General features: G+C 39.0%; 2 protein-coding genes across 4 annotated transcripts; both read right to left on the bottom strand.

Annotated features, from left to right (window-relative positions):
* Positions 1 to 953: 953 nt before the first annotated feature.
* Positions 954 to 9,139, bottom strand: slc4a1a (solute carrier family 4 member 1a (Diego blood group)). 3 transcript variants are annotated; one of them, XM_067478202.1, is made up of 21 exons: positions 8,956 to 9,139; positions 7,827 to 7,909; positions 7,484 to 7,539; positions 6,285 to 6,385; positions 6,160 to 6,206; positions 5,911 to 6,076; positions 5,670 to 5,805; positions 5,510 to 5,579; positions 5,339 to 5,381; positions 5,073 to 5,257; positions 4,752 to 4,959; positions 4,411 to 4,614; positions 4,157 to 4,305; positions 3,863 to 4,057; positions 3,517 to 3,759; positions 3,340 to 3,429; positions 3,096 to 3,262; positions 2,737 to 2,978; positions 2,473 to 2,642; positions 1,471 to 1,644; positions 954 to 1,376 (listed from the first exon to the last, which is right to left on the bottom strand). In XM_067478202.1, exons 2-21 carry the CDS (start codon positions 7,851 to 7,853, stop codon positions 1,299 to 1,301), a joined length of 2,751 nt encoding a protein of 916 aa, XP_067334303.1. In that variant the 5' UTR covers positions 7,854 to 7,909; positions 8,956 to 9,139; the 3' UTR covers positions 954 to 1,298. The 3 variants fall into 3 exon arrangements, with proteins under 3 accessions (XP_067334303.1, XP_067334304.1, XP_067334305.1); XM_067478203.1 differs by having other exon boundaries at positions 8,976 to 9,139; XM_067478204.1 differs by lacking the exon at positions 8,956 to 9,139 and adding an exon at positions 8,035 to 8,216.
* A 3,718-nt stretch (positions 9,140 to 12,857) lies between these two features.
* On the bottom strand, positions 12,858 to 15,434 carry LOC137100174 (migration and invasion enhancer 1-like). The gene is made up of 4 exons (XM_067477814.1): positions 15,276 to 15,434; positions 14,947 to 15,044; positions 13,764 to 13,840; positions 12,858 to 13,676 (listed from the first exon to the last, which is right to left on the bottom strand). The coding sequence occupies exons 1-4, from the start codon at positions 15,302 to 15,304 to the stop codon at positions 13,593 to 13,595; spliced, it is 288 nt and encodes a 95-aa protein (XP_067333915.1). The 5' UTR covers positions 15,305 to 15,434; the 3' UTR covers positions 12,858 to 13,592.
* Positions 15,435 to 15,577: the final 143 nt, after the last annotated feature.

Genomic DNA, 15,577 nt, shown 5'->3' with positions numbered 1-15,577 from the left:
CTGCCTAATTTTAAAAACATTTTATAGGCCAGGATTATGGCGCTTTCCAAATAAAAACACTAAGAAGGCAGACTTTACTTGAGATCCTTGAAGGCAGCATGGCCAATAGAACATCCCCTTGCCCTGTTTTACAAGTCAATATGTAAAGAATATCCTTAGTTATTTGAAAATGTTGGTTTTATTTTTTTCTTATGCAATAATAGAAACAGGCAGTTTAAATGTTGTTTTTATTTTCAATAAACTGAAAACCCAAAGCATGTACAGTGTTTTAAGCAAACAAATATGATTGTCCACACAAAGGCATAATGAGATACATTTACAAGTACGTTTTCTCGTGATTATATCATCAGAACAGCAGTGGGCCTATGGAATTACATATTATCACTTTGTACCCATTACTATTCATCTCATTCTATAATCATGAAAGCAATTACACACCTTAATGATATAAAGGCAAAACTCACCCTTTATACATATTCTAAATAGCTTAAATGAACAGGAGTAAACACATTTAGTAAACCATACACACTATAGGAAATGAGCCAAACTTGAATAATACAATTTAAAACATTTGAGAATTATAAAAAAGGCTATTGTATGGGGCAATGGTACGTGTAACAGTCCCACAGTAATTTGTTAACTGTGAACGTGTAGGAGCTCCATTAATCAAATTTGCTTAAATAATAATAAACTTAAGTTAAAATTACTTTATAATAGCATGGATAAATCAACAATGAATCACTGGTTGTCACTTTAAGCTATCACGTACTGCAATAAAAGGGGAAAAAAAAGAAAGGAATTACCTCACATCTCAAGGTAAAATACTTTCTATTTAAAGAAATTCAATGTTTTTTCCTGCATGAAAAATAAATCAAACCTGAAGTTACACAAACAGCCTGACGTAAGAAGTAAGCAATTCTAATAATGGCAAAGTAAGTTTACATGAAAAGATAAAACATGACAATGAAATGTGGAAAATAAAATGGTATATTTAATATTTTGATAAAACTATGGACTATATTATTGGTTCTCTGTTGTTGTTCACTGTCACAAACAGTTTCTGCAACAGGAATAATTTTAAAACTCTAGAAATGAGAGGTAATTTCCTTTAAAGACAGATAAAACAGTTTGAACTGCAAAAAGTTTTTTAGAAATGCATATTTCAAAGACACCTGATATTGGATTTCTCTATTATTACTGGCAGTTGAGATTTAAGTTAACCTAAAAGTTTGTGCATTAAATACTTAGTATTAATGCAATGGTAAAGTGGTAAAGTTTGGTATTGTAAATGGTAAAGTTTACGGAAATGGGGACTCGTGGTACACATCCTCCCCAGGTTCCTCCTCAAGTGACACTTTGGCGTCATCTGCATCCAGCTGCAACACAAACACATATAGTTACAACAAAGAAATACTCACATAATAAAAAAACACAACAAGAAATGAATGAAACTGATACATAGGTACTTACACATTTCATTTCCTTCTCAGTGAAGAGCCTGCCAGTCATGAACATGCGCAGAGGGACGGTGAGAATGATAACAAAAGGCAGTGCCAGAGAGAAAGGACTCATCTTCACCACCCACAGGACAGCCAGGCATACAACCTGGATCAGAGTAAACAGATGCATCCGCAGTGTCCTCACCTGCACCAAAGACAGAAGAGGAGGGCATAAGCAGAGGTACTAGGAGGCCAAAACTAACGAGAAGAACAAGAAGAAGCATAAAATGTTACATAAAACTTACATTAGGATAATATATAAAGACATTTTCATAGGCTAAAAAACACTGATATGCAGTTCAAGCGAGTATCAGAACACCTATACAATCTGAGGTGAAAATTATCTAAATAGTTTACAGAATGGTTTACTTAAAGGACCATGAGCTATCAGGACAGTCAAATAACCAGAAACATATGCAAAATTATCACAGAGAGGTAGAAAAAGGAGCATTGACACATTGATTCAAAGTTTCTAGCTCTGGAGGCCTTTGTAGGAACATTTGCATTTCTGTATATTTATATATTTATATATTTATCCACTGACAAATAATTTTTCATGTAACATTTTTATACTGCAAAGATTTGAACAAAGATTTTTAAAGCATTTATATGATCCTATTTTATTAGAACTGGAACCCTCTTCAAGCGAGACGATAAATCTCAAGGGCTTAATCCTAAAATCGAATAAATTCCCAACAAATGTGTTTTAGTAAAATGCAAACTGTTTAAACAATGGCACAACTACAGCTTCCAGAATAGACCTTGGACATACACTGCCAACACAAAACTATTATTATGTTTTCTATATTTTTCTAGGATTTTAGTCTGCAGTAAATGAGTTAAGCAAGTTAATGAACACTTGCAAACACATTAAACCTTTTCTGAAATTTCAAAATGAATTATCTTGCATTATAAGGGTATATTTTAATGAGCATATATAAGTTTAGCAAACTGTATGAGGAAGGATAAATACCCTGGTGGCATAGGCATCAGGGGGATGGTATTTCTTTGGTGTGAACAGCAGAAGCATTCTGTCCCACATCTGGATTCCACTGAGAGAAGTGATACCCATGTAGAGGAAGATGCCAAACAAGGCTGTCATTGGAATCATCTTCAATATAGGTTCCATGTAAATTGAAACACCTGGAAATCATAGAAAATTAAGAATTGTTAAAGGGAAATAAAGTTATTTTGACCTTGTCGTGTCTGCATCTGCACTGTAGATAGCTGCACCTACCAACCAATACGGCCACAAGAAAAGCACTGATCCTCTGCTCTACCACCTTCTCAATCTCTGGTTTTGGGCCCTTGGTCATAACAGTGAGAGCATTGGCATGAGTGACAGATCGCACAGTGGCAGCACTCAGCCAGGGCACCCCGAAAAGAGAAGCAATGCCTCCCATGGTGACCAGGATTAGCAGATCCAAATGGAAACCAGATCCTTTCACCATCTTCCTCTCAGGTTTGCTTACAATCAGCCTTGGGATCAACAGAGACAACAGAAAACAAAATCTTCAAATATTAATTTTATTCACTGAGTTAAATTAAGTTTCACATTGCGTACAATGTAATACTGTCATGTATGGTCTCACTCACGTTGTAATCTGGGACTCAAGAAAGATGAGGATGAAGACAAGAACTGCTGGTATACAGCAGGCACCCATCATCCAGGGGGGGAAGTCGTTATTCTTTCCCAATGGGCTGATGAACCAGCCTCTGGCTTTGGGGTTGCTCACCTCAACACCTTTTGGTACAACAAGTTTCTACAAGAAGACAGGGTGTTTTTTAATGTGACATTCCACAGCAAAACATTTGACTTGGAGGAAAAGAAACCACTTACCTGTGTATAGGCATCTTCAATGCTGATATCAACAGCAATCATGAAAAAAATTGCAATTGGGACACCGAAATCTCCAATCAAACGGCGGACCTACAATGACCATAAAGGATAAAACCTTATGTAAATCACAGGTACCTACCATAAATTACATCTCTGGGTGTAGAAAGTTCAACTTACTGGGCCAGGGAGAAAGTGGCCATTCTTGAACTGACGAAGGAAATACGCAATGAAGAAGCACCCAAACATAAGGCACATAGACAGCAGAGCAGTGTTTGGGAAAGGTCTGTAAATCTCGATCTCATGGGTTATATTCAAATCTACATGTTTCTTGGTGTGTTCCTCAATGGCAACGTGAAAGGGGTTGTCGTGTGAGTCATTTAGATGTTCGTAGTTCAGGATCAGAGGGTGGGCTTTGAAGATCTAAGCAAGATGAGTTGAGAAACGAGGTGTCATGAATAAAACACAACATACTAAACAGCCATGGCAGGGAAATGAAAAGAATGAAAGAATAAGGTGATGAAACCATAAAAAGCTTGTTGAAGGTCTCATAGATGAAGATGAGAGAAATGAGGATGGAGAAGATTTCTTGGGTGAAGCGAGAGATGTATCGGACCAGGAAACTGCCTTCCACAGCCACGACAATGACCACGATCAGTATGAGCCACATCCCCACCCAGGTACGACCCACAATGTACTCAACGTTCTGGGACTTGCAGAACTAGTATAAAATGGAGAAAGTAAAATGGATGAAGTTAAAACTTTCTAACTTTCTAAAGGTTTCTTTCAAGAATATTAAGATCTGATAACTTGCACATACTAAGAAAAAAGCTTCCTCAAACACTAGCAGGGGTCCAGAGAAGCCAATGATGAGGACAGGCTGAGCGGCAATAAGACAGAAGAGGATGCCCTGGATACTGGTGGAGATCATAAGCTCTGATACACCCATCATTCTTTGTGTTTTTTCAGCTATGGTCAGACAACAAAGAGAATTATTCATAATGTTAGTGGTCAATGAACTCCAGTAAATGAACTGAGCTGGAGGAATCATACACGTTTCTGTCTCTTGCTTACCTAGCAATCCACCAAAAGTGATGGCTGGAGACAGGGCAGCGAAGTAGATAAAGATAACAGCAGAGAGGACCTGAGGGTTCAGAGCATCGGTGTAGTCACTGAGGTAGTGACGGTAACGGCGTTTTATGTCCTTCACCATACCACCGAATGGATAGCCAGTACGAGCGAGAGGGTCTTCCTTTGTCTCTTCTGCAAATTCATCAACTGAAAAATCCAAAAAATTCAACTGATGTTAACATTGATTTACTGTGTTTTTACTGCTTTCATGCAGCTTATGAATGCATTTAATTAAAGAGTCAGTGTAGGTTTTCACACACTACATCTACTGCATGTTTACTGACATTTGACCCTGTCTCCAAAGGCGAGGCGGGTGTCGCTGGGACGGAGTCTGTCACGTAGCATCTTCTTCTGAAAATCAATGACTGGTTCCAGCATAGATATTTCTTGGATCTCAGTGGGAGGAATCACAATGCTGCAGTCCATGAAGTCAGCAATGGCATTGGTCAAATCTTTTTCTGTCTGGGCCAAGTGAGCCTCCAGAGAGAACACCTGTGATAAAAGCAATGCGCTAAACAAGTTATGCTACTTTTCATCGATTTGGGTTGTGTGATGTATTTGCTAAAGGTAGATTTCCTCTCTTCCTATTCTGCCCTCTCTCTTACCCAGTCAGCCATGAGAGCACCCATGGCTCGCCCGCATTCACTGTAGTTTATTCCACTTTGGCTGGGGCCCACCATTAGAAAGACGAAGCGAACAGGGACAGAAGACTCTAGAACAGACTCCATCACCAAAGAGTCACTCAGCCTGACGAAGGCCATCACTGGTTTACGCAGAAAGTCCAGCACACCTATTGGAAACACCACAAGTCATATCTGCTTCAGAACCACATGTAAAGAGACAAAACTGCATGAGGAAAACATCAACCTACCTGAGAGGACAACGGAGGCCTCCATGTTGTCAGAGCTGTCTCTCTGCAAAAATGTTGGTACAACAATAAAAGAAATGCCAACACTTTTAATGTAATGCATCTATGTAATGTTGACAGTCATCCGGATGATTAAAAAGTAGATAAAAGTGAGTAAAAACATGAAAATTATACCTTCTTTGTAACAGAAAAAGTCTGCATCTCAATGTGTCCAGAAGCTGTTACCACAGGTCCCTCTGACTGACTGTAAGCACAGATAAATTAAGCATTAATTAGATGCATTTTGACTTCATTGTATATTAGAAACACAGAAATAGTGGGTCCTGTGGGTTACCTGCGTTTCATGAGTAGAGCTCTCAGCAGGTCATCTCGATCATTTGCTTGAATCTCATTCTTATCCAGCAGCTCATCAGCCATTTTCTCAGCCACAGCAGAAAGACTGCTGACATTAAGGTCAAAAATCATAGCACCTACAGTGATTTGAGGTCATGTGTTATTGTGGCATTTAACCGGCATTGAGCTAAAACAAACAATATATATAGTGATTTGAGTTTTGTTTAAGGTTTAGGGTTCACCTGTGCTCATGGTCCTGCGGAGCTGGATTAGGCTCTTAAAGGTGAGATAGGAGACATGTGAAGGACCCCATTTTCCTAAGGCAGGGTTAAAGTTCTCCTCGTACCCCACCCAACGGCCAGTTTCCTGCCAGATGATGCCCTGGAGCTCATTCAGCTCCACATAGGCCTGTGGCAATACAGAGCAGTTACTTAATGATAATGTTGTTTTACATTAATCAACTTTGACATCTGAGAAGAGCGTTAACTAACTTGAGCATCGCCTCTTGTGGTAGCATTGGTGTTCAGGTTCCGATAAGCTGAAATAAAGAGATAAAAATATTATTTGTGCACAGATTAATAATAAAATACAGCAAGGTCATGTAATGTGAGTTTACCCTCCGGAAGTACAAGAGCCTCCACTGGTGCTTCATTCTGCTCATCTTCCTCCTCCCTCCTCCTCTCCAGGTCATAATTGTAATTTTGGCCTGGTGATGTCCTAGTAGAAAAACATTAATAAACACTATGGATGAGCACCTTCTGTTGGCTCACCAAAACATACTAAAACACACCGCAGGCTGGTTTTACAGCTACTTTAACTCGGACCTGACTGGGAAGATTTATATTAATGTCCCCTTATAGTTAATTTTATCTAATTTTGAAGCCTGTAAATGTAATAAGCAAGTTACGAATAATCATCAAAATAAAGGAATAAAGATAACCCAGAAAAAATTCCCCATCCATGTCAAGCTCTGTGATTCTGTCCTTAAACACAAGAGGGCAGTGTTGCTCAATCTACTGGTTGTCTCTTGGACGTTTTGCCCTCAGATAAGACTTACAGGCAGACAGCGTAACTCCCACTCCCTTGCTAGGGCTGGCTGAGCCTTACACCGGCTAATTCTGCTTGTACATTTTAGGGAGGTTACTAGTTTTGCATAAACACTCAAGTAAATATCTAAGTTGTAATTATGAATGTGAATCATTAAAAGCCCATTATTTGCAGTAGGAATACAGTGATTCATGAAAATCCTCTGCATTGCAATGATAACATCATGTGGCTATTACGCTTAACCCAAATTAATTGATTTTTGGCCAGTATAGGGGCAGTGGATTAATTTGTTAACATATCATTTAAAAAATTTATGTAAAATGTGTGAACAAAATACCAGTTGTTTGGCGTCCAGTGTGGCAAAGTTAGCATTAATTTAGATTTGTGTTTCTAACAAGTTTGAGGCCAATAATCATTGTCTTTTGGCTCTGTTTTTGGCTTTTAGCATCTTCTAATTTTCATCTGCTGTTTAGGGCTGGGTAGGTCACAGATAGTGGGATGTATTGGGCTTGTAAATATCTGCTGCAAAAGGAAATTGCAAGATTGTTGTCCATAAGGGACAATGAGCTTAACAATGATAAAATTATATGTAGAGCTGAAGGTAACTGAAAATTAGACCATCTTTATCTTTGTAACATAGAGTTAATGTATGGATGTATTAAGAGCACTTCCTAACATTCTAAGCTCAGTACAAAAACGAGCCATGCAGCATGCAAAGGCGATAGAAACTAATGCTTAAACAGAATTACTTTAAAAAACAGAACTCACAGTCTTAGTGGAGAAGGGAAGGCCAGGTCATTGTCTTCATATGACATGTCACTGTCCTAAACCAGGGGAAAGTTACAAAAGAAATAATGGAAGAATGTCATGTAAACATGTAATAATGAGGGGAAAATATGTATTACGTATGAATGCATCAAACTCAACAGTTATTCACCGGCATAAAAACCTTTGAACTGCATAAAGCATGTAGTGAAAATGACCTGTCCCTTGTCACAAGTACAATGGGCTTTTCTGAGTAAATTATTGTGAAGCTTCCATGTGACGGTACAATTTAAAAGCTTTATTTCCAGCATCAGTGTTTAAACTTTTAGTATAAAAAAATACCAACCTTCTCAAAGGTAAAATTGTTTTCCATTGATGTTTTTAGATGAATTCTCTGTCCAAGAACGCTTAGCTGCTTTTATGCATTTCCTACAACAGAAAAGAAGTGGGTGAATATAAACCTCACCTTAATATTAAGTGTCTAGTACATGTGGAGTTATTGAATCAACTTTACATCTTCTCCCAATTCTTTTTACTGTTTATTCTGGTTTTACCTCATTCGGATGCAGACTGGCAAACACATCCAAACTAAGGAATTTGTAAAGAATATCTCCTGCAGCAATCCTAGCAAAATACTACTTTCTGTCAACTAGGCTGGGAGTTGCCTCTGTTAACGAATAGTTTTCTTAGCCACCATTGTTTCCATAAAGTTATGTGCTGAGCCTTATGAGGCAGTTTTAATAAAGATACCGCCATCTACCATCACGCGGATGCTCTGAGTTTGTCTAAAGAATGGCCTCTTGGCACAGATAATCCATCAGCCGTTGAAAATTTGAACTAACTTATAGTTTCAATAGAAGATATACAGAGCGTTATCTTTGGGTTACACCCCTCTTCAACCAGACCCCGCTGTGCTTGTCAAAAACTATAGCTATCCACAGCTACATATTCTGCACAATCTTAAATAATATAGACTAAACTTAAACTACAATAGTATAACCTGTCTATTTATGCAGGAATATATGATAATATAGCTGAATAATACAGCTGAAAATATTTTTTAGAAAAAAGGGGTCAAGACGCTTCAGAGGAAAAGTCTTAATGTTACTTATGTACTTTACCCTTGCACAAAATTGATGAAGAATATTCAATAGTATTGCTTTAAACAAACAATTTGCAGATAGAAATTGCACGTGGAGATTGTATGTAAAGAAATTATGCTGATGAATATGAAAGGCTGCTGTTCATTACCAACAATTTGTTACGCTATGATACAGAAATTTGCTTGTAAAGATTAATGTTGCTTTTGTAGAAAAAAATAATTTAGTGAACTCCCACCATTATCTTACAGATTTGACAAATTTGTTAAAGCCAGTAAATGCTGCTCTCCTACACCAGATATCTATCTTGTTTGGCATCTCCCCTCTACTCCAATTATGCCATAAAATGTGTCTGACCCCAGGCCACACCCCTACCTGCATACAGGTGCTCCCACCTGGTCTCCAGCACTGAACACAGAATGATGTCGTCCTGTTCTGTCAGCCTAGAAGCGTTTAGAAATAAAGTGAGCCCGGACAAATGAAAAGAGGAGAACAGAGACAGAAAGAGAGAAACGGGAACACCCATATGAAACTACGTCGACTGTCATAACTACTGTACCCCAGAACCCTCTGCCTACTGAGCAAACTGGTGGGGGGTGGAGGGGGGGGTGGGGGGGTGGGGGGTGGGGGGGGGGGTGGGGGGGGGTGGGGGGGGGGGGGGGAGATAAGGCCTATGTGACAGCCAAACAGCCCTATCGGCAAGAGACACCTTGAGACAGGGATATCCCAGCCCTAGTTTTCCTGCTCCGCCCTATTGACCTGAACCCGGTCCGAGCTCGGACATAGCATAGCAACCTGTGTGGAGCAGCAGGCTCAACGTCATCCTATCTGAGGGGCACAAAGGGGCTAAAGAGGGTAGAGAAAGGGGCAACGTGCAGTATCACTTACTACGTCATGTTGTTTACCTCCTGGGGTTTCCCTCATGATGGTGCTGCCCTTGATTATCTTGAGGAAGGTGATGTAACAAACACATACAATGTTTTAATTCCAGGGTTCAAGTTTACTTGGTTTGACTCTGAAGTGTGTGACATAGCAGCAACAGGGTGAGACGTCTTCTACAGCTGAGTGGAGCTGGCTGCTGGTGGTTCAACCCGTTCTGATGACAGATAGGGACACAAGGATGCAAGGCAGAGTGGTGAGAGAAGGAAACATCACAGGGTGCTATAAATGATCAACCCCCCTTCCAGCTGAGAGAATCAATACTAAATAAAACACTAAAATCTGTGATTTGTCATTTCCCTGGAACTTTTATTTGAAAAAGTAAAAATAAAAGATTTTCAGTGGGTTCGCATACCAACCTAATCATATTTGGTATAAACATGAGTACATTTAGACTTTAGATCCATGCAACACACAAGTCAGGACACAGGCAAAATAAGACTGACAAGGTTTTAAAATATTCAAGTAACCTGGATAACCTGGTTCTGGATAAATCCAAAATTAGCAGGTTAATTTTAACAAGTGAGGGTATCATGAGTAAGAAGCATCAGCCAAAGGTTCAGTCTTGATCAGTTCAAAAAGGATATTTCTCAGTGCAAGACTGCAAAGAATTTTGGCCATCTAAAGTTCTGGATTTCCCCATCTAAAGTTCATAATATTGTGAATCTTTTTAGAGACTTAGAGATAATCTCAGTGTAAATGGAATGAGGTGGGGGGGGATGGGTTGGGGTGCTGGAGCATATCCCAGCTGTCATTGGGTGAGAGGGTACCAGTTTTCCTCAGGACCAAAACAGAGAGACACACAGGCAGACAACCATTTCGACTCACATTCACACCTACAGGCAATGTAAACCCACCAGTTCAGCTGACATGCTTGTCTTTGGACTGTTGGAGGAAACTCATGCAAGCACAAGGAGAACGTGGAAACTCCACACAGAAAGGCCGCAGCTGGCCGGGGATTTGAACAAGGCACCTGTGAGGCAGCACCATGCTCCCAACTTGCTATTATATACAAAATACAATTCAGCTGAATAACAGTTCAAGCAAAATAACAAATGACAGATTAAATTTTTATTGCATTATAGAAAAACTCTCATCTTTTTTGTAATGGGGGCTTGTTCACCAGCTAGAACTTCTGCCTTATGGTTGCATGCCTCTGCGAGCCATATTACAGATTGTATTCTGTACATGTCTGGCTAGACAGTTATATTAATTTAATTCATTTCCTAGGAGTTTGATGATAAACCAACATATTGGACAAATTAAAAATGTGACCTGATGAAGTCATAAAAAAGTCATAGAAAAAAAGTGATTAAAATTAATTGTCTATGGAACACGAGTGTACGTTCTCAGCAATTCATCTATCAACTGAGAAATTCTAATAAACCTTTAAAAAAGTTCACTTCCACCATAATAATACTTACCAAAGACAGATAAAAGGGAAAGGGGGCCCCAGCTAAAGAGACAGTAGGACTGTTATCACCAGCAATACTGTATCTGTTATGTGCATGTGTCTAAACATAAAGTGTACAGACACTCCCAGTCCTAGTCTCCTGATCCAAACACATTATTTTTTACAATTTCAACTGCAAAGCAAGATTAGAATACAAATAGTTTCCATACTTCCTTTGCACATTAACAAAAAGTATAACCAGCAGAGTACGTTATAACAACCATACATCACATAAAGCACCAATGCATGATGTAATGGACATGTGGACAGAGTGACAGATTTAGACTTTTTATTAACTTGGTAGAAAAAAAAGGCAGCAGGAAAAAGATAAGGAAAAGATGAGAGTGATATCTAATTGGCTGAAATTGCCTTTACGTTGTAATCAACCAATGACAAAACACCACATTCTCATCATCACAGTGTTTATACCAACATTTTGCTCATTCATTGCTATTGTTTTACTGCAATAAAAATACAGTAGCTGTAATAAGGCAGAACAGAAAAAAAAATGGATGTAAACATTTGAAAAGAGTGGCAATTTAAATTTAATGAAATACATGTTTTTATAAGTATTTGCATAAAGAATACAGTGAAAACATAACTGGTGCAGCCAGTTTAAAAGTCCCATTATTAGTTAAATGATCAACATTTAATCATTGTAAACCTATAACTGTATCTGGAAGGTCACTACACATTTTCAAATCTATCATTAGAAAACTAACTAAGGCGGCACAGAAGAGCTCTATCAGCATCAGAACAAGCATGCTCATGGAAGTTATCACTGAGAGCCAGAGCCACGACTGAAGACCCACCTAGTGCGAGTGTGCTACACTAACACAACATACCATCATTAACAAGCAGTAAAAACTGTTTGGATTAGTGTCAGTGTAGCTTCAGTAATAAATGTTTAATCTTTACAGACTCACTCTATAACGTCAATGATGAGATTACATTAGCGCCATTCATTTTCTATTTGCATTTCTCAAATCTGATTTTCTATTCTCAATGATCCCTGACTCTCCACCTAGCAATATTATCTTTAGGTGTGTACTTAAGTGTGACACCATTAACCTTTTGATGGTTGAAAAAGCCCAGTTACTCAAATTGAGTGGTTAATAGTGTTTGGACCTCGAATCTGCAACATAAAATGTACTTTCAGGCTTCAAACTGCAAAAATACATAACTACTGCATAAGGATACATTTAGAGCAGAAGTAATTGTTAATATTTCTCAAGGTTTATGGGGGGCTTATGTGTTACTACCTTTTTGTAAACGAGGCTGGATATTCTGGAGGGCAAATACTAAAGATAAGGAGCCTTTGTTGAATTTGGCGCCCCTTAGTGTATGTTTAGAAATACTGTCATGATGGTTATGATAAAGTAAAACGCCTGTGCACACAGTATCCCCACCAGTACAAATATAAAAAGGTTAAAATGCTTCAGAGATTGCTGGACATTAAACTCAGATTTATTTATTTAATTAAAGGGTCTACAAGGTAATTTGCATAGGCAGGGTTAGGTTGGGTTTCTGTAAGTGCAGAAAGGAGGCTGGTGGGAAGCATAAATTGCTGTTCATGTTCCATGACCTACATCTACTGTAGGTACACAGGGTATCAACGTAACCAGTGACACCAGACAAACCTGTTCAACTGGCCAGCAACATAATTAGATGTTGCTGGCCAAAATTCCCAAGTGACTTGTTATGTCAAACAATAGAAGGCACCCAAAGGAGGAGCTCACAATGGGCTTATAAAAGAAGTCACACAACATTCTTATTCAACAAGATGGATGTCCTAAAGCTATGAGGGAAACTATGTAGCAATAATGCAAATGGCCTCTACAGCATATTGTAAATAAGAAAAAAAAAAGAGTCAGTACAAAAGCACTTAAACTATTAGTTTTATTTAAAGTCTACAGTTTTTGACATCACTTTTGACAGTGCAAAATGCTTAGTTGAAAAGTTTCTGATTAGTGTGAGCTGAAAGACCAGTGGATAGTGGTCTTCAGAAGCACTACTAATGATTCCTCCAGTACAAGAGCAGTTTAAATTAGAAGCTAAACAGACAAAAACACATACAGGTGAGCGCAATCCAATGTGATATAGTAAGCGTAAGAAAACTTGAAAATTTTGCGTTCTCTCACCAAAATGTGACTGTTTTACTATCCATAACTCTACAGTAAAGAAGCAGAAACAGTAAATATCCCTTTATGCTTGATTATTAAAAAGAATTAAACGGCGTGACCGCTTTCTACCATTCTTGCATTAATTGGAAATTAGTAATTGCATGTGAAGAACAGACAAAACCTACAGGCAGAAAGAATGCCAGGCAACGAGGTAAGAAAGTAAAGGTAAGCTCCCTCCAACTCCAACTCTTATGCAACTTCGTCTCCCTGTCTCTTTTCCTATAAAGAGGGAATTCCAGGAATGGATTCATCATACCATAGCCATTTTATTTTTGGCAATAGCAATCATTAACAGCCTGGATTACCACTATAAGAACAGAGAGGGGAGTCAGGAGACAGAGCAGAGTTTTGTGATTTGCATCAAACAAAGCAGCTAGTTGTCATAGTGCATCTCTGGGAGTTGCACTGGCCTGCTGCGATGCAGACTGGAGGGAGAGTTACATGATGACGCATGGTGCACGGCTTTTGGTGATCTTCTGCACTGGTTTCCCGTCATAGGCTTGCTGCACAGCATTCATGACCTGTGGCATTAAACAACAAAATACAGCATAAAATGTTGCTTTATATTTAATAGGCAGTTAACGTGTTAAGCGCTACGTGTTACTCACGTCATCCTCGTATGGGAAGCCACCAGTCTCAAACTTGGAGAAGACCAGCTGCCCATTGATTTCTATCTCAAAGCTGCCTAAGAGACAAGATAAGAGCAGACTGTTTTCTGAGGCTTAAGGTGGCATCCAGTCTCACAGCTCCTTATTATGTAGTTCAGTGAAACCCAAATGACATTACAGAATGGCATTCATGTTTCTGTACCAGTTATATTTTTGAATGGATGTTAGACATTCTAGAAAGACCGAATTTGAAAAGTAAATTTTATGGTGTTGGATCTGGACCTTGTCTTAAAACACACAAACCAACAAGGAAACAAACATTCCACGTAAAATGGGCCTTCAAGTTTTCATAGATTGGATAAAATGTTTCAAACCTGAAACCTGTTTTAGTTTAGAGCAGTGGTGCCCAACCCTGGTCCTCAGGGGCCTGAACCTTGCTTGTTTCTAGCTATCCCTAAGAACTCAAGCCCTACCCACTTCTGACTACCTAGATCTGGTCTTTTCAGTCAATCAGAAGTTTGAGATATCAATTTGCTTTGTCTTCCCCCACTGTCAGAGGCATCTTTGTATCGCACTGGTTCTGATTGACTAAACACACCGGACACGGGTAATATGAAGTAGATAGGGCAGGGAAACGACATTTGAATATTGGGAGCGAGTTTGCCGAGCGTGCCAAGCTCTCTGCATGCTCAGCAAACTCACTCCCAATATTCAAACTTATCCTCCTATGCACTTAAATCTATCAAAATAAAAAAATCATTTCTGTTCTCTCTTTCACTTGCATCTCGTGAAATGTAAACACTTGTTCTGATAGGACTTTGATTTTTTTCTCCTTGACTTAGATTTTTGCTGCCCTGTAAGTCGCTTTGGATAAAATAGTCTGCTAAATGACTAAATGTAATGTAAATGTAAATCATCTTCAAAAAAAACAAAACAAAAAACTTACAAACTTGGAGATAGATTTCGCGTAGCGTTAAGACTGTTTCTATAATATCTTAGAGCTATTCATAACAGGTGCATACACGGAAAAAAAATGTGACATGTAACCTACGTTTGCCCCCAACTTTCCCTTTAACTGCCGTATAGGATGCCAACGTTGTTTTCCTGAAATTTCTTGGCATAGCTAACAACGATGAGACAGTTCAACATTTTTTTTTTTTTTTTTTTTTATCTTGAAACTTACTACTTCTTCCCACGAAGCCTGACACTTCCGCATCAGGAAACTCATTCTTCACGACCCGGGCGAGCTCCTGATAGCGGGGTTCGTATCCTCATGCGCCACTGAAGTGAAACAATACATGTTATGAATGTTATGTTTGTAAATATTAACCGGGCAGGCACCAATGCTGCCTAGCAAAGTTAGCTGTTTGCTAACGGTGCTACTAGCAGGTCTAGCTATAAATACAACCGTTTAACCTGGGATTTATGGAATGAGCAATACACGTGGTAGGTCAACCCATTTCTGTAACTGTGAGAAAAACGAATAAAAGTGTAATGAAAAAATTCATTTACCAGTATTCGACTCTAATGTTCACCCCCATTTCGGCTGTTTATCTCCGATGACGTCTCAGTACGGAACCCAGTTGTTTGTGTAACAACTAGCCGGCGAGCGGGGCGGAGTTTAAAGGGAACAGCCCCAGTCCGAAGTTACCTCCGTAACCAATAGAAGACAATTACGTCACAATTGGATTAAAAAGCCGAAGAAGAGGCCGAAGAATAGGACAGATGGTAGTTACAGAATAACAAACACCGTCACTTAGGGGACAGTCTTAAAGCTCTAATCAAGCACTGTTGTCATCAGGGGAGGAGGAAGT

The sequence above is a fragment of the Channa argus genome, chromosome 15 (genome assembly GCF_033026475.1).
Source record: "Channa argus isolate prfri chromosome 15, Channa argus male v1.0, whole genome shotgun sequence".
Taxonomy (NCBI): Eukaryota; Metazoa; Chordata; class Actinopteri; order Anabantiformes; family Channidae; genus Channa; species Channa argus.
This window is presented reverse-complemented; position numbering and strand designations above follow the sequence as displayed.

What these genes read in the sequence shown, in the direction of transcription:
- slc4a1a (XM_067478202.1), bottom strand. Translation starts at nt 7,853, where the DNA reads ATGGAAAACAATTTTACCTTTGAGAAG. An exon ending in CTTTGGAGACAGGGTCAAAT is followed by an intron (nt 4,615 to 4,751) that starts GTCAGTAAACAT and finishes TGGATTTTTCAG; the next exon opens with TTGATGAATTTGCAGAAGAG. An exon ending in TTGAAGATGCCTATACACAG is followed by an intron (nt 3,263 to 3,339) that starts GTAAGTGGTTTC and finishes GTCTTCTTGTAG; the next exon opens with AAACTTGTTGTACCAAAAGG.